The sequence below is a fragment of the Brassica napus genome, chromosome C5, assembly GCF_020379485.1.
Source record: "Brassica napus cultivar Da-Ae chromosome C5, Da-Ae, whole genome shotgun sequence".
In the NCBI taxonomy this organism is placed as follows: Eukaryota; Viridiplantae; Streptophyta; class Magnoliopsida; order Brassicales; family Brassicaceae; genus Brassica; species Brassica napus.
In genome coordinates, this window is record NC_063448.1 from 18896544 (window position 1) to 18920823 (window position 24280).

The window sequence follows — 24280 nt, forward strand, 5'->3', positions numbered from 1 at the left end:
TAGTTAACATATTGGAAAGTTATATTATAAAGAAATGAACGCAGAACAATATTTTCAACTATACTATTGACATGCTTAGAGTGCCATTGACAATAACTCCAGCTTACATTTGATGGTAGATTCATACTGAATTGGATTATTTCTGTTGCTTTCTTGGAGGAATGCCTTTGAATGTACTAGGCGTTGGTGTTGGTAAGCTTTAATACATGCGTCTTCTTCTGCGCCTTAATATAATGTCACAAGTAGGGGTACTGCATCTTTCATCAAGTATCAAATAACAAAACTCATGCGTTATTGGTATTTTGAAGGTGGTGGTTGCGGTATGGGTTTAGGCCTCGGTTGGGGTTTCGGGACTGCCTTTGGTAGTCACTACCGATCATCTAGACTTACATTTCAAGGCATCCAGTTAGGCAAGGCAGATAACATGTCCCAAAACACTTAGCAAGTCTTGTCTACCTTCAGTTATTCGAATTATTAAGTCCCAAATCCCTGAGCTCGGATTTGACTCTGAAATCCAAAACCACTTAGAATTTTCGAATAAAAATCCATATTTGTATAACAAAACATCCACTTACACAATGTGTCACTCTACGATGTGTTTACTCGAATTACTACTGTGTACAGTTGAAAAGTAGTTTTTGCAAAATCCGTCTCATTTGAAAAATCCCGTAGACTTTGCATTTTAAACTGTATAATCACAAAATGCAACAAAACTCAGAAGATGTGGAAAGAAATCATGCGAATCAGACACATCACCAGGAAACTCGTTTTGGTGAGCCACCATATACGCACCTCTCTTTACTGGCACGCCACCCATGCTAACTTGCTTGTACTAGGTGCATATATATATAGTGATGTGCGTGTTGCTATGTATTCAATCACAAGTACTACATTCTTTCTCAGATTCTAACTAAAACAATTGTGTCAGTAAGTAGCCATCATGGGCAGAGTGATGTTTTGGTTTCTTGTTTCCATGTATCTATGCCTCATTGGCCATATGATTGGTGAGGCTGCAAGAGAAGGTGCCATGATGAGTGAAGCAAAATCCCATGATATGGGAAAGAGTAACCGACACGTAACGGGGTTAAAGGGTGAACTCACAGCTGGCGGCTATGGGGGCGGGGATCCAGGGTATGGTGGATACGGTCCAGGTGGTGGTGGTGTTGTGATTGGTGGTGGATTTGGTGGGGGTAGTGGTGCTGTGGGTTGGGATGGAGGAAACAGAGGAGGCGATCCGGGATACGGGTCAGGTGGTATTGGTGGTGGAGTCATCATTGGCGGTGGTGGTGGTGGTGGTGGTGGGTGTGGCGGTTCATGCGGTGGTGGTGGTGGACCTGGTGGTGGATATGGACACCTTGAAGCCAGCATGATGGGATCAGGCAAAAACTAGAAAGAAACAAGCAGTTTTCTTTAGATCGTAGAAGGAAAAAAAGAAGAAGAAATAAGGATGTACTTTAGCATCTTGATCATGCTTAGAAGTTTGTAATGGTGTCACGTTTAATGGAATAAGAGTTTTCTTTGGTCTTTTAAAAGTTTCTTTGAACTCTCTCTTTACGTCTTCTCTTGGGTTGGAACATCTGTGCAGACTATATTGTTTCAACGATGCAATAGCGTTGATATGGACATCTGAGGCTGTTTTCCACCACATATATTACATCCTTCACAGAGGGACCGGACCACTTTTGGTGAACCTTGGTTCTTCCCAACTCTTCTACTACTTTCATAAATAAAAAATGCGTGCAAAGTTATGATTATTTTCTTATAAGAAGTTTTTTCATATACGCATACATGTCTTGAGTGTTTTGTTGTTATCTACAAATTTTTACCGTTTTTAAACTTTTTTTGGTGTGGCAGTTAGAATAAATACCGCAAGATGCATACAGAGCTTCAGTGTTATGAAAGAAGGTTTTCTTATACTGATTTTTAGTTTCTTCGTTGTTAATGGGTTCAATTGGTTAACATTAAAAAAAAACAACACTTGGCTTATTATCCAGAACACACCGTGAGTGGCAGATGCTTCAGCAACTATAAACAAGGGGTTTTTTGTTTGTAAAATTTGGTGGCTGGAGGTAGAGCAAGAGAGGCAACCAAACTCCTAACTCCTAAGCATATCCAAGTCCATATGTCTTGTTTCTACCACTAGTCTACCAACCACAAATGGTCCCTTATCACACTTTCGAATTTATACGCAAAAATAAATAAAATGAGACTTTTAAAGGAAGACTAACAAAAGATCGAACACCAATGCGTCAAAACAAACAAAAATATGCATAGGAGTTTGATCATTTATGAATATGTAAATTTAGAACTAAGAAAAGAGCTGTAGCAGCAAGAGGTATGATATTATTCAAACAAAACTAAAAATAACTCTAACATGTATAAATTTAAATATTGAAAAGAAAACAACTATTCTGACAAAGAATGAGTCTAGTAATAACTTCAACTGAAAAAAAGTACAAGGCAGGAATGAATCAATGTGCGAAACTTTGTCTGTACAACCAACAAACTCCTACACAAACTCAAAACAGAACACATGAAAAATCTGATTAAGCTTTCTCCGAGAAGTCAAAACGGGGCTTCTTCGCCGGCATCGGGCTCATCACTTCGTCGTCTCCGTTCACCAACGAGAATTCCGGTACAGGAGGGATGTTAAGGTCAAACCCACGGTGACCGCTGCTGACGTGGCTGGTGGACCCCGCTCCTTCGGAGTTAGCCACGCTGCTGCTACTGTTGTTATTCCCCTCGTAGTGGCACCGCTTGTGTCCGCCGAGAGCTTGGCCGGAAGGAAACGACTTGTGACAGATCGAGCAAACATGCGACTTCCCACTTCCGGTTGTCACCGCGGATGTGGTCGACGTTGATTGATCGTCTCCTCCGCCGGATAGGGTCTGTGATAAGTTTTTCCGGTGACTGGCCTTGTGTCCGCCGAGTGCTTGGTAAGACGAGAAGGACTTGTCGCAGACGCTGCACGTGTAGGTTGACGACTTCTCCCCCACCGTCACCGGAGGAGGAGGAAGAGGGTTACGGTTGCTGCGATCTCCGTCACGAGCGAGGAGCAAGAGGCAGAAAGCGAGATACTCTTCTTCTGTGAGGTTCTTGTGGGGGAAGTCGGATCTGGATCGTTTAGATCTTTTACCCTTGGTCCAGTGTTCGACGCCGTGAAATCTTGAAGAATCTTCGAACAGAGGAGGGACCGGAGAAGCTAGTCTCGGTGAACTGATAGCCTCGAGCGCCATTAGTATATTAGAAACTGAAGATCTTTCTGGTAAAAAACAAGAAGGGCAATTTAGAGAGGCTTTTTTTTTGTGATGAAATGAATTGAAAAGGGGAGAATTGTTTTATGTTGAAGAGGAAGTGAAAGAGTGTGAATACATATATATAGAGTGAAAGGTGAAGGGAGTGTGGTAAGGAAGTTGCGTGACAAGTGGTGGGAAAGTACAAAGAGTGAAGGTGGTGTTGGGTTCGACTTGGTACACGTGTGGAAAGAGTGGTGATGAGATGAAAAAAAGGAAGAGGTCGACTATAAAAGACTTTTTCTTCATTTACTTTTTGATGCCATGCCGCCTTGCAAGTTGCAATATTCTAGAGAGTTTCCTTCTGTTTTGTTATGGTCATTAGTCATGGTCATCCTATGCTACACGTTTCGAGTTTTACTATTTATTTTCAAGAAGACAGAAAGTTCTAACTTACAACTACTACTAGCTAGTTGACCAAAAAAATATCTACTAACCAATACTGATTTGAAAAGCATCTACATACAGAGATTCATTTGAGATGGACAAGTTCTAGATGAATATGAATGGGAAATGTTGACTATATAGAAGCTTTGAACAGTATTGATTGAGAAGGTAAAGTTTAAGGAACAAAAGAGAAGGTTGAGACGGTGCATGAACAAAGACTATAGAAGAAGAATGCTATTCCTAGTCTAGACGGTCAAAACCCAAAATTAGAATAAAGTATATTTAAATCCAACGAACCAACTTGTTTGGTCCAACTTGATTTTATGGAAACGAACTACATTTGACTTGAACACAAAAGAACCATCTTTTACTTTTCTTCACGCGGTGCTTTTCAAACCGTCGGGTTTTTTTTTTTTTGAACACAAACAACTTATATTAAATCAAACCATGAAAAAAATCACGTGGTGACTGCAGCATTACAAAGGGCTGATTTAATAAGTAGATCAGCCTCCAAGTTTAGGAAACGAGAAATAAAAGACAAAGTGCAATAATCAAACAAGGAGGATCGAAGTTCGATGTCGCAGACTAATTCGTAGAATTCGACCGGTGATGACTTCGAACAGATTGCTCTCACGAGCACTTGACAGTCTGAAAAAACACAGACCCTGGTGTAGCCCCGTATTTTGTTTGTACACAATTAACGGAGGCCTTTTCGACATTTATTGTCAAAGACAAACTGCTCCTAAACCAAGCCTATACACGGTTTCCAGTTGTTGATCGACGCGTGTCGTGATCACCAGCATAGTCGGCGTCACAATAGGCAACTATCTTACAGCAGAAAAAGCTCAAACTAAATGCTATTCAAGAACCAAAAAGACTGAACTGAGGGAAGCCCTGTTGCAGAAGATTCGCTTGCATCTCGTTGGAAATCTTTCCAAAGTTATAGAAGGAGGGAAGGCGCGCTACAACTAAATAACAGCCAGCTGAAAAATGCTAGCTAGTTAGGCTAGCGTGCAATGGCTAATACATATTCTAGGAAATGACAGGACTGGCAACAAATCCAAAAGGAAAAGTAAGTGGACCTGCCTCATCTCTGGAAGCCCGGCTCGCGAGAGGGGGGCGTGTGAAAGGGCCAGACGAAACGCTAAGCCTTCGCCAGTAAGGGCAGACGCGAAAACCGTCCGGTTTAATTGCTTTTATTTGACGCAAACACCTAACCGGATGACGGCATTGAGTAGTGGCTAAACATAAAGTCGAAAGATATGTATCGATTGGAGGACCCCAAATTAACATTGAAATGCTGGAAAACAACGGATAATGATCGACGTATAAACTATATACACTGCACATTACGTGTCGATTACTTTAACCTTTGATTATCACACAATAAACGAATGGGTTTTGTCGTTATTTTCCCGGTTTCTTACCATGGAAGTGTCGGCCACAAATTATTATGGTCACGTTTTGATCATGTTATTGTTTTTCAGTTCTCTAACCTCTATCGTAAAGTTTCTCACTGAATTTATTATATAAAACAATATTATGTGTATTATTATATTTAAACCAAAAAAGTTGACAAATGGAAGTCACAAAAGAAACACCATTACATTAAATCATTTATGAAGAAGCAGTTTGAACAGATTCAATAATAAGAGGATCACCTTCTAGTCATCGAATCTGTTTGAGCATAGCCGCTATAAATTCTCTTTGGAGCTATGTTGCAGTTAGGCCTGGGCAAAATAACCGGAACCGAAGAACCGAACCGGAACCGAACCGAAATACCCGAAACCGGAACCGGACCAATACCCTCAAATATCCAAACGGTTCCTATATTTTTATATCCGAAATAACCGAACCGAACCGGAACCGAACTGAGAACCGAACGGGTACCCGAATATATAAAAATATTAATTATATATACATATAACATCACTAAATATATATTTTTAATTTAAAATTCTATTAAAAGTATTTGAAAATAGTTGAGGATAACTAAATTATTATAAAGTATCCAAACTACCCAAAAGTATCCGAAACTATTCGGATAGTTTTATCCGAAATATCCAAAGTAATCCGAAATATCCAAATTTTTTATCTAAATCATCCTAATTATTTGATATTTTACCTTAAATAACCAATATTTTATCCAAATTATCCGAACTGCCCGAACTATCCGAACCCGAACCGGATCCAAATGAGAACCGAACTTTTTCCGGATATTTTTCGGTTCCTACATTTACTATCCGAACCGAACCGAACCCGAAACTATCCGAACCGAACCGAACCGAAAATAGGTCAAGTACTAAATGGATCTTCTAGCCCCTATCCGAACTACCCGAAACCCGAAATACCCGAACCGAACCGAACCGATACCCGAAATGCCCAGGCCTAGTTGCAGTCATGCTATTTTTTTTTTTTTTTGTTTGAAAAAGGGCTTCAGTCATGCTATTTGAAATTTAAATTTGGTTTTCAGCCAAAAAATGGTTTATAATTAATGTTAACGCAGGTAAAATAGTTGTGGTATCACAAGGTCTCGCTGTGGTATGCATCTCTGTTTTGGATGGTTTAGATCAAGGTTCGAACAGTGCATGACACAGACACGTGAGTGTTTATGTATAAAGAAAAACTTGAAACTTGTGACTTGTGAGGCAAATATGTGATGCAGAGAAACAAAAATGTGTTTGTCGGCGTGTCATCATGCATGGGTCACGCATTACCTTTTGAAAGAAAACAAAACTCACACAAACTTCCAACCTCTAAAACATGTAAAAAGTGCCAAGACATTAGACACAGTCAAAAGTGATTCTTATAACTCCACTATTTTTATGCGGTTGGTGTCTAGCTTTTTTGGATTAGAAACGAAGAAAAACGAAAAATTTTGGACGGTGGATAGTGTTTGTTGTACAGTGGGCGTTAAATGATTAATTGTATTTAGTCATCCCCTATATTTTAGGGGTTGTATTTAGTGTATCATGTACAGTAGTCGGCATTAATATGTGTCAAGAAACCTATTTCTTGTATTGATCAAAGTCAAAGGACCAAAGTATATATACATACGATATTCTTCAAATCCTTTCCATCCAAGTGGCTTAGTAAAAATGTCTGCAAGCTGAGAATGAGTAGAAACATGCTTGGTCGCAATAACACCCTTGACAATTTCATCTCGTATAAAATGACAATCGTTCTCTACATGCTTCGTACGCTCATTGAAGACCGGGTTAGCAGCCAAGCAAATCGCAGACTTGCTGTCGCAATGCAAAGGAATCGGAGAAGAGAAGTGAATACCAAAAGTACGCAGGAGATTGCGTATCCAAAGTACCTCATGAACAGTGGACGACATTGCCCGATATTCAGCCTCACAACTCGAGCGTGACACACAATCTTGTTTCTGTGTTTTCCAAGAAATGGGAGAACCACCAAGAGTAATAAACCATCCAGTAAGAGATCGACGAGAGGTGCGACATCCTGACCAATCGGAGTCACACCAAACAGATAATGTGAGCGCAGTATGAGCTCGAAGAAGGATACCATGTCATGGATTTCCTTTTAAATAACGTACAACTCGTAACGCAGCATTCCAATGAGCAAGTTTTGGCTTCTGCATGAATTGAGCAAGGAGGTGAACCGAGTACGCCAGGTCTGGACGCGTGACGGCAAGATAGATAAGGCGTCCAATAAGGCGTCGATAGGCAGCGACGTCAGCAAGATCAGGGCCTTTGTCGAGGGCCAAAGTCCGGTTCTGTTCAATTGGAAAAGCTGCAGGTTTAGAAGCCAAGAGACCAGTTTCTTCGATAATGGCAAGAGCATACTTTCTTTGACAAAGATAAATTCCAAGAGGACCACAAGCAAGTTCCAAGCCAAGAAAGTATTTGGAGACACCAAGATCCTTCATATGGAAGCATCGATGCATATAAGCTTTAAACGATGCCAAGAGAGATGATTTACTTGCCAAGACAACGAGATCATCGACATAAATAAGAACCATAATGTAGTATGTACCGCGATCCATGTTGAACAGAGAATGATCGGAGAGAGACTGAGTAAAACCATAAGTCAATAACGAAGATGACAGTTTCTCGAACCAGCATCTAGGGGGTTGTTTTAAGCCATAGAGTGACTTCTTTAAGAGGCACACCTTGTTTTTATCTGAACCCTTGAAGCCAGGCGGTGGACGCATATAAACTTCTTCTTTCAGATCACCGTGAAGAAACGCATTAGAACGTCCATTTGATGAACCTCCCAGTTCCGAGATGCAGCGATTTGAAGAAATGTTCTAACTGTAGTCATCTTTGCGACAGGCGCAAATGTTTCTTCATAATCCCCACCCTCAATCTGGCAGTTTCCACACACTACCAACCTTGATTTAGGGCGTTCCAAAGTTCCATCTGCTCTAAATTTGTATTTAAAAACCCATTTGCAGCTGAGAGCATGTTTATCAGGAGGTAAATCGACGACGACCCAAGTGCCATTATCAACCAGAGCCACATATTAATCTTGAATCGAGATACGCCAAATCTCATCTAGTATAGCTTGTCGATATGACGTGGGTTCTTTTAATGATGAGAGAGAAGCAAGAAAGTGACGATGGCTTTCCGAAAATTTCGAACAATCAACATAAAATTCAAGTGCATACGAAGCCGTGGTATGACATGTGACTGCAGGAGAGATAGTTTGAAGAACATAATCATGGAGTTTTGCTGGAATGGTCTTTGTACGTAAGCCTCTCCCAAGTTCCGTAGTCGGCAAGTCAGAAGGTATTACAGCTTCTGTTTCAGTAGTATCAGGTGACGTTGTCTCAGTGAGGGGCTGTGACTGTGTCCAGGCATTATCATTCACGTCTTCAGCGTCCTCTGTTTCATCAATGGTAGCCGGAGTTACAGAACTCTCCGGTAAGTCAGTAGAGATAAGTGGTGTCGAGTCATCACCAGTTTCACTGTCCGAGGCCAATTGTATATCATCAATAAGTGGAGTAGATAGTTCCTGGTCTGCAAGAACAGTATCAGATGACACTGGTGATGTTAGGAGTTTTCAAGACTCCTAAGACAAATGTTGTAGTATAGATGATTGTCGAACCAGTTCTGAGGGATATCAAAGCACCGAGAATGCAAGTACTCACTTAATCTAAGTGCAACCAATGATTTAGATGGGTTTTAAACTACTACTAATACTAGAAAGCAATTACAGAATGATACTTTCTTGACTAAGGGAAAAGAGAACTCATGGGCATAGGGATTAGACCTTGGGTGATCAAGTTTCGAACTAAGAATGGCAAATGATCAATCAAACTATCAACCTTAAGCCTAGACACAATTCTAAGCAAGCTCTATGTCTAGATGAATGCTCATTTGCTAACATATCTCAAACATCAAATGTCTTTGGTTGAATAATGTGAAAGCAATCATTACTAACAAGTCTATTAGCTATCTTCGCACCTTTAACAACAAATTTCTTTTGCAAAGTATACTAAAATCCTAGGAGAGATGTCTCAGGCATTTCATCAAACACCTTTTGGGTGGGAAATGCTTATTGATCAACTTTTGAGTGGCCAACTCAGAAGATGCATTATGAATACTCTACACTAAAACATCCTAGAACTAACCTAATCACCCTTGATCTACACTAAAACATCCTAGAACTAACCTAATCACCCTTGATCTCCCTAACCCATGAATTCAAAAGGTGATTACTCACTAATCTCCATGATTCCTCTTAAACCCATATTGGATTTCAGATTAATCATGTAGAGAAATAGATAAGAAATCAACAAGAACACAAGATGAAAGCAATGAAATCTGAATCAAAAGAAGTTTTACTAGTTGTTCTTCCGAAAAGAGATTGTATCCTCCAATGGCTTACAAAAGGTACTTAAACTTAGGTTTTAAAGTGTAAAACGTGCATAATGAAATGACCAAAAGGCCCTTGAGTAGAAATGAATTCGAGCAAACAGAAGGCGCGCAGCGACCTCCAGTAGTCGCTCTGAGAGGTCGCTCCAGGCTTCAGGAGCTTCAGGAGCGACCTGGAGGGGTCGCTGCGAGACGTCGCTCCGGGTCGCTCTTCGCGAGCGACCTCGCTGTGTCGCTCCGGTCACGTCGCTCCCAGCTGGAGCGACCTTATGGTGTCGCTCCGGAACGTCGCTGTAAGGTCGCTCTCGTGCCTCCGAGCGATGGAGACGCGAGCGACATCGGGGTGTCGCTCTGGCCAAGTCGCTCTGAAAGGGTGTCACAGCGACTTCACGGTGTCGCTCCGGTGAGGTCGCTCCCATGCACTGCTCGTCCAATGATCACCTTTATCACCTCTTTGGGGCTCCAAATGCACCCAAATGTCTCCAAGAACTCCATGTGGTACTCCAATACCTGATAAGGACTCATGTATGCAAAATGCAACCGAAACATGACTAAATCCTAGACTATATGATCAAAATGCACATGGATGAATGGATAAGACAATTGAAATATGCAAGATATCAACTGGCGGAACAGGAGCAAGTGGCGATGTTACTTCTTCTTGAGGTAACGAAATTTCTGTAATTATCGGTGGAGAAGAAGATGGTTCAGACGGAGACTCAGTGGAGTAAGGAATTTGCGATTCACAGAAGACCACATCTGGACTTGCAAAGATTTTTCCAGTAAGGGATTAAGTACTCGCCAACCCTTCTTACCATATGGATATCCGATGAAGACACCCTTGATACTGCGAGATGCAAACTTATCTCCCTTGTGATTTTGATTATGTGCATAACACAAGCATCAAAGAGTCCGAAGATGTGCAAGTGGTGGTGGCCATTTATAAAGTCTTTCAAAAGGTGTCTGACCATCAAGTAGGGGTGTAGGAGTACGGTTAATCAGATATGCTGCTGTCATGATGCATTCACCCCAGCGTTCAATAGGTAACAAAGCCTGAAAGCGAAGTGCTCGAGCCACATTTAAGATGTGACGATGTTTGCGTTCGACACGTCCATTCTGTTGTGGTGTTCCTACACAAGATGTCTCATGTAAGATGCCTTTTTCTCGAAAATATGATGTCATACACATAAACTCTGTTCCATTATCTGAACAAATTTTCTGAACTTTGGCATTAAACTGACGCTGTGCCATGGCGATAAAGTTTTTGATGGTCTTAGCAACATCTGTTTTGGTCGAAAGTAAATAGAGTCAAACACTGCGTGAGAAGTCATCAATGATGGTAAGAAAGTATCTAGTTCCACAACGGGATGGAGTTCGGTAAGGACCCTATAAGTCACAATGCACCATTTCAAATAAAGCCATAGTTTTATTAGAACTTGTGGGAAAGGAACAATGCCTTTGTTTGACGCGTGTACAAATCTCACACACCTTAATTCGAGAACTACTATCAATAGGTACTGAAATAGGTAAAAAATCCAAAACTCTATAAGAGGGATGTCCTAAGCAATTATGCCAAACATCAGACATTGTAAGCTTGTCTTGATGAACTGCTCCAACAAATTCCATCCCCCTGACGAAGTATAGTCCATTCAACTGCTCAGCCACTCCAATCAGCGTCTTGGTAATGCGGTCCTGAATCAGTCCAAGTTTATCAGTAATCTGAAAGATACAAGTTTTCTGACGAGCTAACTGTGATACACAGATCAAATGGCACTGAAGTCCATCAACAAATAAGACATTCTGAACCGTAAGAATGGAACTCAAAATCGCAGTTCATGTTCGTGTAGCAAGTGTGATTTGTCCATCAGGTAATTTTACGGGTAATGAGACCGTGTCTCGTATATCAGTAAGAGAGGCTAGAGAACCAGTCATGTGATTCGTTGCCCCTAAATCAAGAATCCAAGAGAAGTTAGAAGACATACTGGTAAGTGTATTAGGTGGTGTCTTCCGTTCATTCAGCATTGTGACTAGAGTCTTCCATTGATCATCACTTAGAGCAGTAAATCCAACACGATCAGCCGAAGTAATCATGTTAGTCGTGTGTTGTTGTTGCTGGGGAGCTAAGGTAACCGCATGTGCCTTGGCAAGGTCTGTAGATGGCGAACGTGAAGCAGTAGTAGAAGTTCCACCGCCACGCCCATTAGCTGGTGATAAGCCACCTCGAGGTCTGTCTCCCCACCACTCAGGATAGCCTAAGGTGCGGAAGCAATTTGTCGCAAGATGTCCTTTGCGTCCACAGCTCGTACAAGTGAGCTTCATCCTTTCTTTTTTAGACATGAACGTGTTGGAGGAAGAGGAGGCTCTAGAGCTTTGTCCTGTACGGACTGCATGAGCCATTGTATCAGCTCTGTCATCGAGGACCCGGTTAGTATGTTTGGAGTCCTCATCTTGTAATAAAGCAATGTAAGCAACGTCAAGGGATGGAAGATGATCACGAGACAAGAGGTTCGATTTAACAGAACCTTAGAGAGATTCGTCCAGTCCTTTTAGGAACTCATGAAGTCGATCTTCTTCTCTTTCTTTCTCAAGGTCAACGCCAATTGGACAGCCACAATTTTTGGTGATTATATTCGGTGCTCTGCTAGAGCAGTCCACAATTGCATGAGTTTGCCGTAGTAGGCTTCAATAGAGAGGCCGTGTTGTCTGCAGGTTGCAAGTTCCGCTTTAATGCGTTGAACTCTCTGTCCATTATTAACAGAGTAACGACGCTTAATGTGTTCCCAATAATCACTCGCAATCTCAAGGTGAGAAAGATTGGAGCAGACAGATTCAGTAATGGTTAACTTGATCCAAGATAGAACCAAGGCGTTGTTGGTCCACCAATCGTCAAGATCGTCAGAGTCTTGATGCGGTTGAGAGATGGAGCCGTCAACGAAACCAAACTTTTTCCTTGCCTTGAGTGCCATACGCAGATTCGTAGACCACTCATTGTAGTTAGAAACTTTTAATAATGGTTGAGAGATGACTGAACCCGGATTATCACTGGAAGAGAGATCCTAAGGTGATATGGTCCGACGTCGAACCTCAACACGTCGTTGTGAAGTTTCAGTACTCTTCACGCCTGATTCCTGTGTAAAATCGTCGCCGTCTTTGCTTCCCATGGTGTCGTATTAGGAGAAAGAAGATAACAAAGATGGCAAAAGTGCACAGAAAAGAAAAATTTGCTTGTTTATAGCTCTGATACCATGTCAAGAAACCTAGTTTCGTATAAAGGATTTCTTGTATTGATCAAGGTCAAATGACCAAAGTATATATACATACGAGATTCTCCAATAATAGAAGATATGCAAATCTAGATTACATGAATATTAACATATTTGAACGTATCCGAATATATATCAACTTATTTGTCTATATCCTCTAATAATATGACACTGTTAGATTAAAACTAAGTGATTGGAATTGATAAATGTATTTGTCTCCATCATTTTCAAACGCTAGTTCTTATTCCATCCATCGTATTCAAATTTAAATTATATATTGTTGCTAGTATCCGCTGGAAATTTGATTTTCTCGAATACTAACAATTGTTGTTTAAAAGGTTTCTCAGAGACAAAATGGAGATTTTGAAGAATAACCAGTTATATTTTGTTTCAGAGTAAATCTAAAGTGAAGATGATTGTGTGTATGATAGGTACTAAGATCATTTGACAATCAGAATTGGAAAGAATGATCATTAAAGATGTAAGTAGGGCCTTGGGGTCAGTGGAGGTATTCTGTGGGCAATGCACGTTGGTTTTAAATGTCTGGGTCTATCCGCCCCACTCTGATTTCTTTTGGGGTCAACCCTTGTAAAAGTTACTTGTTTTCTTTAAAAAGTATTCGCTTTCCCATGTACTTATGAATTTTATAATGAGAATTCGGCCAAAAAAATCACGTATTTTGCACGAATTGCCAAAAGAAACCTGGACATATTGGCTGACCAATAAAACACTGAACTTTTGTTGACTTTTTTAGTTTATTAAAAAACTTACGATTGACTGACCAGATTAACACACCGTTAACCGAGTGAACAGATAATTTAGACGACATTAAGTCAACGTTAATTTTGGATGTTAAAGTATACGACGTCGTTTCATCTCTTTGTCTGATTAAAGACAAATAAATGAAACGACGTCGTTTTATATATCTTTGTTATTAAAAATATGAGCTTCCATCGAATCGAACCCGTGCACTCGAGTTTAATGGTAGGGGTTTTTGCCAGTGAGCTATTGGACTTTGCAATAGATTTACGAACAGAGTTATTTTTATTGTCTTCGAATCCGAGTTAAATGAATCAAAAAGAAACGACGTCGTTTTCTCCTCAGATGGCTATAAACCTTAAATTCCCAAAATCATAAATCCAGAAAGAACTTCGCGATTCATGCTCGATTCTCTTCAATTTCTTCCTTAAGAATCTCGATTCTCACCTTTCCTTCTTCGAGTATCGCATGATGAGTTCGGGTTGTGAGGATTCGTCTGTGAATACGATGGGTATTCGTGGTATCCCGGAGCAATGCGGCTGTGGTCGAAGAACTGGGATATACACAAAATGAAGGAAAATCCAGGAAGGTCTTTCTTTAGATGCCCAACGTTTCGAAATGTAAGTGTTTAATTTGATTATGGGTGCAATTGATTGTGTTTAAGAAATTGTTTGAACATAAAGATTGTGTTCATGATTTGTGTCCAGGATCATTTGTATGAATGGGTAGATGAAGCTGTCTACGAAGAGGTTCACGATGCATTGCCTAAAGTTGAGTGCTTTGCATCGGATATGAGGAAAATTAAAATGGAGATCGACAGCCTCAAAACTGTGGAGGAAGAGTTGAAAGAAGATGTCAGGAAGGCGAGCAATGAACTTAAGAAGCTGAATGTGATCATGGAAGGGGGTTTTCTGGTGGCGTCAGTTTCTTGTCTTGTGTTGATCATGAGAAAATAGCAACTAGGAATGGGTAGTCTTTAAATTGTGATATGTATTGTGTTGATCATGTTTGATTTGTGAAATGGGTTGTCTTTGAATAGCTACTAGGAGACTATGTTTGTGTAATTCTAATGGTTTCAGTGATTTGGACTCATGATTTATGTAAGTCTAATGTTTTAAGACTGTTTATGTTATGGTTAATGTAAGACTTTGTTTACTTCTTGATTGTAAATCGATCATTACACAACAAAACAGAACAAAACATCAACCATCATCATCACACAACCATCATCATTGTTTAACAAAACAGCAAAAGAAAAGAAGTACATAAACCAGAAGACACCATCATCATCACACAACAAAACATAAGCATTCCGACAGAGACAACATCATCATCACACAACAAAACAAAAGAGTAGTTCTTGTTCCAAAAACATTTAAAATTGATCTAAGAGAATCATCTTCCCCACGCTCTTGTTTGTGATGCTTGTGAAGATTGGGGAACTTCCCATCGTGATGCTTGAGCTTGTGATGAGTGAGCTTGTGAGGATTGAGCTTGGGAGGATTGAGTTTGTGACTCTTCAAAATGTAGTCTCTATATCATATAAATGAATTGTCAATAACCTCAAAAAACTCAGACACATTACCAATAGCTAAAAAACTAAGACCCTTACCTGATATTTCCTTGGTCTGCCTCTTGTTTTCTTAGGTGGACTCGGAACAGAAGCTTTCTTACATGTATTCTTGTAGTGGCCTTCTTCTTTGCAATTAGAGCATGTCATAACTCTGTTCACACGGCTCAGCTTGGTAGTAGACCTTGTCTCATTGGCTCCCTTCTTTCTATCATGGTTTTTAGGCCTACTAGGATTGTCATTTCGATTAGGTGGTGGAATCACACCTAATCTATTGGTCTGAGGCCACTCTATCATCCCATTTACAGGACTGATCCCATAATTTTACGTTTCACGCCACTTAGAAGTTGTGTAGCAAGGAGCAACAAATTCAGAAAGTTTTATTTTCGCACAAAGGATGACCTTAGCAGCATGGATGCATGGAATACCATTCATTTGCCAGCTTCGACATGCACAAGTCTCCTTCTCCAAACTCACAACATATGACTGGTCTTTATACTCCACGTCAGTCTCTGGCCCAATTGCCCATCGCAGTATACACCCTTTGGACTTCTTCTCAACCATGTCTAACTCTTTATGTGTCTTCATGGTGAACCTAGTCTTCATGTGGGTAGCCATCTTAGACCTATTGTAGTTCCTAGTCATACATTGGCGCCTTATCTCCTCTAACATGTCGAGCAGAGGCTTCTTCCTAGCCTCCCTGATGGTCTTGTCGAAGGACTCACACAAGTTGTTCAGATTATCATTGCAGTAGGAGCCTATCTTGAAGAAAGCTCTAGACCAAGTCTCTGGCTTTGTTTTTATCAGAGATGCATGTGCGCCTGGATCATAGTTCTTAAGCTCATCTATGTTGTAGTTGAACATACCAGGAGTGTAGCTCCTTGCAATGAACCAGAAGAACCTCTGTAACCTTAGATCTTTTCCACCCTTCCTCCAGTTCTCGTATATATGGCGACAACACTGCCTATGCTCAGCTTCTGGAAGGAGGGTATGAACTGCCTTCACTAATCCCTACAAAATCAGAAACAAAAAAAAAATCAGAAACAAGAATCAAACATTCACAGAAAATCATGAAAGCAAAGTGTTTACCTTTTGTTTGTCAGACATTATAACAAATCCTTTCCCATCTTCCAATCCTAAATCCAAGGCCAAACGCTTCACAAACCAATCCCAGTTTGTATCATTTTCTATCTCCACTACAGCCCAAGCAATAGGGACAATCCTATTGTCTCCATCTCTTCTGACAGCAGCCAACAACTGTCCCTTGATGTCCCATTTCAAAAAAGCTCCATCTAAGCCAATAATTGGCCTACAAGTCTTCTTCCATGCTTCCTTTTGTGCTTCGAAACACATGTAGAGCCTGTAGAACCTCTGCTTGCTTCCAACTGTGGCTCTTGGTATGGTCTCAATGTCCATGGTTGATCCAGAATTGCTCCTGAAGATCTCTGTTTGGTAATCCCAGATTTTATCAAAATGCTCCTCATGTGTCTTCCTCCTTTCTCTCATCAACTTCGTCTTGGCCTTAATGCACGAGTTTTCTTTGGCTTCCATCTGATACTCCCTCAAGATCTCAGCCTGTATCTCCTTCGCTGTGATCTTAGGATTCAGCCTTAACCTCTCAGCAAATAGACTTGCAATTGCTGACCTCTTAAGTATCCTGGAATGCCCTGTCTTCTCACACTTATGGTCATTGACGTATGTCTTTACCCTCAACTTCTGTTTCCTCTTATCATAAGAACAGTAGACCATCCAGGGACATTGATCCTCATCATCTCTCATCTCAGCAGCAAATTTTTCACTCATCTTCAAGCTACTGTATCTGTAGTACTTGATGTTGTATCTAGTTTTGAGGGTATACCTGAGATAAGTATCTTTGAAGTCCTCAGCATCTGAAAATGTCTTGCCAAGCTGAATGAGCTCCTCTGGATCAATGTCTGCTCTGTAAGCTTGCGCATGTATCATCTCCTCTTCATTCTCATCATCTGATGACACAGGATCAAGGATTTTATCATCATCCCATGCATCATCATCCCCTTCGTCTTCATCAACCTCACAGTCATCATTTCTTGCTTCATCGCCAAACAATACACCCAAATCTCTACAGTTTTCTTCCTCAATGCCAGCAATACCATTCTCATTCTCTAATTCAAGCCTACCATCTTCTAATTCTCGCCTACAATCATCTTCTATATTTCCAAATTCCTCTTCTTCACTTGGAGGATTCATCTCATTTGTCTCCCTCTGGGGACATTCTTCTCTGTCATCACCATCTACCTGATTCTTCTTCGAGTTTCCAGGTGGAGACACAGTTGACCCACCAGTAACCTTCTGCTTCTTCGATTGTCTAGGAGACGGAGTTGAACCACCATATGGTGTCCCACGCCTCGTAACCTTCTCCGGAGATAACACAGGCGACCCATATTGTGTCCCACGCCTTGTCTTCGACGCCTCTGTAGATGCCAACATCGATATCCCTTCAACTCTTTTACTCTTCCTCGATCTCTCCGGTGATGACAAACTCACAGAAGCACCGCGTTTTCCACCCTTCTTTGCCGATCTCTTTGGTTCAGACACACTCCCACCGCCACCTTTTCCACCCTTCTTCGACTGTTGAACCACTTCTTCACTGCCACCACCATTTCCATCCTTGGTCGACTGTTGAACCGCTTCTTCACTCCCGTAATCGAAAGTACTCAATGCTCCTCCCTAAATCATTACCTCCCTTCCATTCCTTGTGAACTTCGTCTTTACCATCTCCTCACACCACGAGACTACAGAGTCTTAGGGTTTTCACAGAGAAAAATCCCCAAATCGATTTGGGTTTCTGAGAAATTAGGGTTACGTTTTGTTTTATTTCAATCATCCACATATTTTGATGAATAAAAAGAAATATGTATGGTAATCTTCTGAAAAGTCCACTAGCTCAGTGGCAAAAAACCCCTAAGGACCACGAGTGCATGAGTTCGAGTCCAACCAACAACAATTTTAATTAAACAAAATGACGTCGTCTTGAGATTTTGTCTTAAACAAAACAACTGGATGAAACGACGTCGTTTCACTAAACAACAGTATTTAACGGTGAGTTAACACTGTCTTAACTGTCGGTTAACGGTGTGTTAATCTGGTCAGTCAATCGTAAGTTTTTTAATAAACTAAAAAAGTCAACAAAAGTTCAGGGTTTTATTGACAAGGCTCGAGTACATGTTTCTTTTGACAATTCGTGCAAAGTTCGTGATTTTTTTGGCCGAATTCTCATTTTATAATCGTTAATGTTCGACGATAAGAAATATATGTTTGACGATAAAACATCACGGTTTCTTTCACATCGCGAATGTGAATTAGATGTTTTGAAGTTTGAACAGATGAGAAAGCAGGTTTAAACTAAGAGACCCTATTTATAACCCCCAAAACCTTGGTCCCGTAGACTAAAAAAAGATTTGTTGTGCCATCATCACTTTTGTCGTTTGATATGTTCTGGTATGGGAAAGTAGAGTTCTATCAAAATGACTTATTGTTGTTTGTTTCATTGAGTAGCTTTAATGTGTCTTTTTGAAGAAACTTAAGGATAGAGATATGAGGAACGAGGATTCAAGATTTTAAAGGGTGCACGGTTTGAGCTCGAGTAAGAAATTTCAATGGATTTCGGAAGTCTATTATACCTAAAACCTAAAGTACCTCATGTCATTTGAGAAGCTAACTTCAATTATGTACATCATTCAGAAAAGTCAACAATTTAATGGCGACGGGATGTCTAACTGTTTGATTAATGGATAAAGACAAGTAACGCTGCTAAAAGTGTATTCCAATAATGTATCACAATGAATTCATTATTACTTGACTTTAACGTATAACAAAAAAAAACCTTATACGATTAGTATAATCAATTAGCGGGTTCATTCTCATTGCAGGGATGTGTACATTTGTCTTCCACCAAATATAAAATAACGTGTCGTATTCGAAGTTCAATTAATCTACCAATCATACTTTTGCACCTTACAATTATCATACATCGGATCGTATTATATAAGTATCGAACCGCAACTACTAGTTAGTAACTATGTACTTCTCAATGGAATATGTATACGAAGATATTCTGACTTTAAACCAGACAAGAAAACCAGCAGCGATCATGCCACAACAATTTAGTTCATTTTAAAATATTTTTATAAAACATGCATGCTATAATAAAAACAATAGGCCGGAGAATCATTTCATTTGGTAGTTAAAAATAAATGTGATTATACCATTAAGATTTACGAGTATCAAATGGTATAGTGTAAAACGACACATTCCATGAACCCGTGCGTATATGCACGGAACTCGAATGTTAAGAGGAGTAATCAGTTTAAGAAAGAATGAAACAGGTAGGCAAATCCGTAAGATGCATTGTACATTAATAACCCGTCCTCTTAAGATCGAAACTTGGAGACAACTTAACATATCTTCAAGCTGTGATTTTATTTTAAAGTTATGAAGAAGATTTTATGTGGGGATGATCTTAAGACAAACGAACTAGTTTGAATCTCATCTTGTCGGAATCTCCAACTCTATTTTGTGCCGTCCGAATATATTTTATATATGTTTATTTGTCTTTTAACTCATCGATGTACATACCTAACTTGACTTTTTGTAACTTACAATTTGCCTCCCTGCCATACCAAAAAGATAAGAAGCTAAGATAATTTTAAAAATTAATAAACAGTCAACTATAAAACATACAAACAAGCTTATTCTTAATTTTGGCATGCCCATAACAAGGTTAAATAATATATATATATATATATATATATATCATTAGTAAGCATGCATTTATATAAACATATGATAGAGAATGTTGAATTTCCTCTTATTCGCATCTAATAAATGTTAAGTTCTTATAGTGGACAGTATTTTAATGTATAAAACTAAATTCATACAAAGTTTCTGTACTTGGCGTTTTTATACATCTTATTTCCCGGGTTTTGTGTTCTAACGGTTTAATCCAACACAAAACCAATTACAAACATGCATATTGTTTGCGTTAAAAATGAGCTACGCAAACTAAATCATTGATGATCAATATATTATATATTGATTACACTTTGACTTCTGATTTTGTATTCTAAACTTACATGATTGTAGACAGAGCCGTGCTTACCCTTGTAGAAAAAAGGCAGCAGCCTTGGCCCCCTGCTTTTAAATCAAAATATAGGACCCCATTTATACATTAACATACTAATTCATTGTGGTTATAAGTGTTTGCATGCATATTCATGTTTGAAATTTGACTGGTGATACACATTTCAGTTTATGCTATTTTTTAGACTTTAATTATAAACATATTAACAATATCTATCATTTAGTTATTTGTAAACATACATAAAAAATCATGAAACCCCATTTTAAATAGTAAACATTTCCTCAAAAAGGAATAACATTTGAAACATATTGCCTTAGGCCTTTTTAAACCTTCGCAGAGAATTGAGTATCTTGAAAACATTTCTCCATCAATTTATATCTCATAATTATCCACATTGTGTTTTTCTAGAGTGTAGTTTATAAATATATCTACGCAATTATCAGTATAACTTTGGATCATTCGTACAAGTGAGGTTTTTATATGTATATATTCCCTGACAAAATGAAAAAGAAAAAACTCACAACTTCAACTAAATAAGTTCTCGGTGCCGGATAAACCATGCTGCATCTTCTCCGAAAAAACAAATTAGTTAAGAGAGACCTACCGGACAATTAGTAATTTAAGGTTTAATACGGCATGGATTAACAAATTTAATTATTTTCTTGTTCTTTGAGTGTTGTCGATGTTGCGATAATGATTCCATTAATCGTGCATAGGCGTGGCTATATCTTTATTCTTCAGCTTCTCTTGTGTGGCCAATCTAAACTCTCTCTCATTATTATACTAATCTCTAACTAGCTTATACATATATATGAATGGATGGTTAAATAGAAAATATTATATTATAATGTGTCGTGAAGGAACAAAGCTGGTTTCATCTTTCATTGTCGACCCCACAAGTTGACTGACGTGTTCACCATCATGCATGGCTTCATTTCATTATTTAATTACGACTTGTTCACGACACAAATGATTGTAACAGTTTAAGAATCTCTTGATTTCTCTTCATCATAACCAAATCTTCCTCAATTGAAATATTCTCTTCATCATCAAGTGCATCTCCAACCTATATATATATAGTTGCACAAGAACAAGAACTATCATAGCAACAAACCAAAAAAACAAGAAAAAAAAACAAGGAGAAAGACAAGAGTTGAAGGTTGGAGCGATGGATGTTTTTGTTGATGGTGAATTGGAGTCTCTCTTAGGTATGTTCAACTTTGATCAATGTTCATCATCTAAGGAGGAGAGACCACGAGATGAGATGCTTGGCCTCGCTAGCCTTTACAATGATCATCTTCATCATCATCAGAACAATCTCCCGCCTTCTGATCATCATGCTCTCCTAAATCATGATATGTTCCCATTTAGCGCAATGATGGGAGGGAACCTTACGACCATGCTCGATTCTTGGGATCAAAACCAACTCCAAGAAACGGCACCGCTCAAGAGGAAACAACTTAACGTAGATAATCTACACAATTCTAACTCTAACTGTGACGTCACAAGACAAGTAAGTGCAAGATCAATAATGTATTATAATATTTACTTTTATTCATTATTACAACGCATTAAACTAAATACAACATCATTAATGCAAATATAGGAGCTTGTCAAAGCCAAGAAAAAGCAGAGGGTAAGCCAGGAAAGCAATACAGTCGAAGAAAGCAACAGCTCAGATGATGAGAAGGCTTCGGTCACAAGTGTTAAAGGCAAAACAAGAGCCACCAAAGGGACAGCTACTGATCCTCAAAGCCTTTATGCTCGGGTAAGGACACGTGCGAAAATTTCTACGACTTGTTTCTTAAAACTACTTCACAACAATTAAAAGTTTTAGTGGGGTTTTAATTAATTATATATGGTATTGATTTTTGCAGAAACGTAGAGAGAAGATTAACGAAAGGCTCAAGACATTACAAAACCTTGTACCAAACGGGACAAAAGTCGATATAAGCACTATGCTTGAAGAAGCTGTCCACTACGTAAAGTTCTTGCAGCTTCAAATCAAGGTATGCAATTTTCAAAAAAAATAAAAAAAATTAGGGTTTTGTTTTTGTTAGTCTTTATAACACATCTATATATGTTTTTTTTTTTTATATGTTGTAACTAACCAAAATGCATATGTTATAAATGTAGTTGTTGAGCTCGGATGATCTATGGATGTACGCACCGTTGGCTTACAATGGACTCGACATGGGATTCCATCACAACCTTTTGTCTCGGCTTATGTGAAGGACTTGCACAAAGTTACAATCTAATTGTAAAGAAACCGATTTAGAACATATGAATCCCTTTAGTTTGGCCCTGCCCTAGTGGTCTACTTTCGGAACGTACTACTGTTCTCTTGTTGTTCATTCTGAGATTTTTTGTTATTATTTTAACTTCTTTCTGTCTTTTTCTTCATTATGGTTCTAAGAACTTTTGGTACTTTATTCTAATGTAATTATTTCATTACAATATAAAAAAGTCAACTGGACTAATAAAATAACTGTCTTTTGTCTTTTTCTTATAACAGTCTTTATATAAATTTGAAAACAAAGATAATAGGGTGATAATATGATTGAAGTATTCAGCCGACAAAACCCTGGTAAATTTAATTATTTTTTGCAAAGGATGCCAAACGACAGACGCCATGCTAAAGTCTTTTGATACAAAAATCAAATAATATCAGTCTTCATTTCCACATTAAGTACTATGAATAATCGTTCTTGAGTTTTAGAGAAAAAAAGATAGATGAACAAATCCACATATGTTTTAGACGTGGAGAGGAACTAGTACTAACTCAAACCCCAAGTACTGGTACTTGCCTGTAGGACCATAATACAAAAATATCATTAACCTACCTCAAAGCAACATCTTTCTCCTATGTTTTTAGTATCCCTCCTTTTTCATATAAATTAGTGAAGTATATACCAAACATAATTAACAAGTTTATTGTACATATACTAGGTTTGCGAGGAAGCAAATAACATTCAAATACGTAAGGAATCAAAGTTGGCAGATTGTTCCAACAGAAAAAACTTGAAAATTAGAGAACATCAATACCATTAAAAGAAGATTATTCCCTTAATGAGAATTATAGTTTTTTCAAAAATACCCTTATTTTTACAAAGGATTAATAAAATTCATTAATGACATTTAAGTCTTTTGGTTTTGGGTCTCCAAATACACCTAAATAGATCTAATAATGGGCCTATATATATTTAAAAGATATACTAACTTTAAATTTAATATAAGTATAAATATATTATGAACTATAAATAAATTAACAAACATGAAAATATCATTTTCTTAAATATATGTATCAATATTCAAAATAGATCATTTGAATATTATACAGATTTTCAATACAAACCAAATCATATATCCTACACCATATATCATATACATATTTGAATATCATTTTTCCATGTATAATGTCATTTTATACATAATATTGATATGGCAATTACGAGTGTTCAAAAATATTTTAAAAATTATATTAAAATCAATTTTTAAATCTAAAATAAAAACTCAAACTTATAATAGGTTATTAATAACGAAAATGAACTAATATTGTCATATCAATAAGTTTTTTTTATATTATCATTTTCTTATTTGGATAATATAAAAAAAAATTCATCAAATTCTAAGGAATCACTAATTTATGTAATATTAAAAATATATATGAGTAATTTAATCAATTTTTTTTTAAATACTATCAGATATTTTGTGTTTTATCGGATAAATTGTATCATATTGAAGGTTAACAGTGAATTTTTGAGTTTTTACCGGGTTATTTTTAATTAACGATTTTTCATTAAATTCAAACCGGACTATATACAATGTATCGGGTCTATAGGTTCAACCATGAATCTAGGTCGGATATGAAAACAAATCTTAAAACTCAAACATTATTATAGAACAAATACCATATTTTGAAAAGAAAAAAAATAAATGATAAAAACCTAAAAACTTAATTGTTATGGTTTGAAACAAAAATAATGGTAGTTTGTAAATCAGTTTTCGATGAATAAATGAAAAAAAAAAATATGCGCGAGTCAAAA

At 38.3% G+C, this 24280-nt stretch overlaps 5 protein-coding genes across 5 annotated transcripts; 3 read left to right on the plus strand and 2 right to left on the minus strand.

The window, feature by feature from the left end:
* Positions 1 to 1524, plus strand: LOC106431648 (ctenidin-1). Its single transcript, XM_022703399.2, has one exon. It carries the CDS (start codon positions 941 to 943, stop codon positions 1388 to 1390), a length of 450 nt encoding a protein of 149 aa, XP_022559120.2. The 5' UTR covers positions 1 to 940; the 3' UTR covers positions 1391 to 1524.
* A 799-nt stretch (positions 1525 to 2323) lies between these two features.
* On the minus strand, positions 2324 to 3358 carry LOC106431672 (zinc finger protein ZAT10). Its single transcript, XM_022703398.2, has one exon. It carries the CDS (start codon positions 3234 to 3236, stop codon positions 2547 to 2549), a length of 690 nt encoding a protein of 229 aa, XP_022559119.2. The 5' UTR covers positions 3237 to 3358; the 3' UTR covers positions 2324 to 2546.
* Positions 3359 to 14078: 10720 nt separating this feature from the next.
* On the plus strand, positions 14079 to 14501 carry LOC106431634 (uncharacterized protein At1g43920, Chloroplastic-like). Its single transcript, XM_013872439.1, has 2 exons — positions 14079 to 14165; positions 14253 to 14501. The coding sequence occupies exons 1-2, from the start codon at positions 14079 to 14081 to the stop codon at positions 14499 to 14501; spliced, it is 336 nt and encodes a 111-aa protein (XP_013727893.1).
* A 938-nt stretch (positions 14502 to 15439) lies between these two features.
* LOC106431633 lies at positions 15440 to 17869 on the minus strand. Its single transcript, XM_013872438.1, has 3 exons — positions 17834 to 17869; positions 16205 to 17770; positions 15440 to 16126 (listed from the first exon to the last, which is right to left on the minus strand). The coding sequence occupies exons 1-3, from the start codon at positions 17867 to 17869 to the stop codon at positions 15440 to 15442; spliced, it is 2289 nt and encodes a 762-aa protein (XP_013727892.1).
* Positions 17870 to 19905: 2036 nt separating this feature from the next.
* Positions 19906 to 23385, plus strand: LOC106431651 (transcription factor RSL3). Its single transcript, XM_013872457.3, has 4 exons — positions 19906 to 21747; positions 21841 to 22002; positions 22112 to 22243; positions 22371 to 23385. The coding sequence occupies exons 1-4, from the start codon at positions 21403 to 21405 to the stop codon at positions 22464 to 22466; spliced, it is 735 nt and encodes a 244-aa protein (XP_013727911.1). The 5' UTR covers positions 19906 to 21402; the 3' UTR covers positions 22467 to 23385.
* The last annotated feature ends 895 nt before the right edge of the window (positions 23386 to 24280 follow it).

Bases quoted from the DNA above. Each gene is read 5' to 3' on its own strand.
- LOC106431648 (XM_022703399.2), top strand. From the start codon at position 941: ATGGGCAGAGTGATGTTTTGGTTTCTTGTTTCCATGTATCTATGCCTC.
- LOC106431672 (XM_022703398.2), bottom strand. From the start codon at position 3,236: ATGGCGCTCGAGGCTATCAGTTCACCGAGACTAGCTTCTCCGGTCCCT.
- LOC106431634 (XM_013872439.1), top strand. From the start codon at position 14,079: ATGCGGCTGTGGTCGAAGAACTGGGATATACACAAAATGAAGGAAAAT. The intron at 14,166-14,252 runs GTAAGTGTTTAA...ATTTGTGTCCAG, and splicing joins GATGCCCAACGTTTCGAAAT to GATCATTTGTATGAATGGGT.
- LOC106431633 (XM_013872438.1), bottom strand. From the start codon at position 17,869: ATGGTAAAGACGAAGTTCACAAGGAATGGAAGGGAG. The intron at 17,771-17,833 runs GTAATGATTTAG...GCGGTTCAACAG, and splicing joins TCACAAGGAATGGAAGGGAG to TCGACCAAGGATGGAAATGG. The intron at 16,127-16,204 runs GTAAACACTTTG...CTGATTTTGTAG, and splicing joins TAATGTCTGACAAACAAAAG to GGATTAGTGAAGGCAGTTCA.
- LOC106431651 (XM_013872457.3), top strand. From the start codon at position 21,403: ATGGATGTTTTTGTTGATGGTGAATTGGAGTCTCTCTTAGGTATGTTC. The intron at 21,748-21,840 runs GTAAGTGCAAGA...ATGCAAATATAG, and splicing joins ACTGTGACGTCACAAGACAA to GAGCTTGTCAAAGCCAAGAA. The intron at 22,003-22,111 runs GTAAGGACACGT...TGATTTTTGCAG, and splicing joins CTCAAAGCCTTTATGCTCGG to AAACGTAGAGAGAAGATTAA.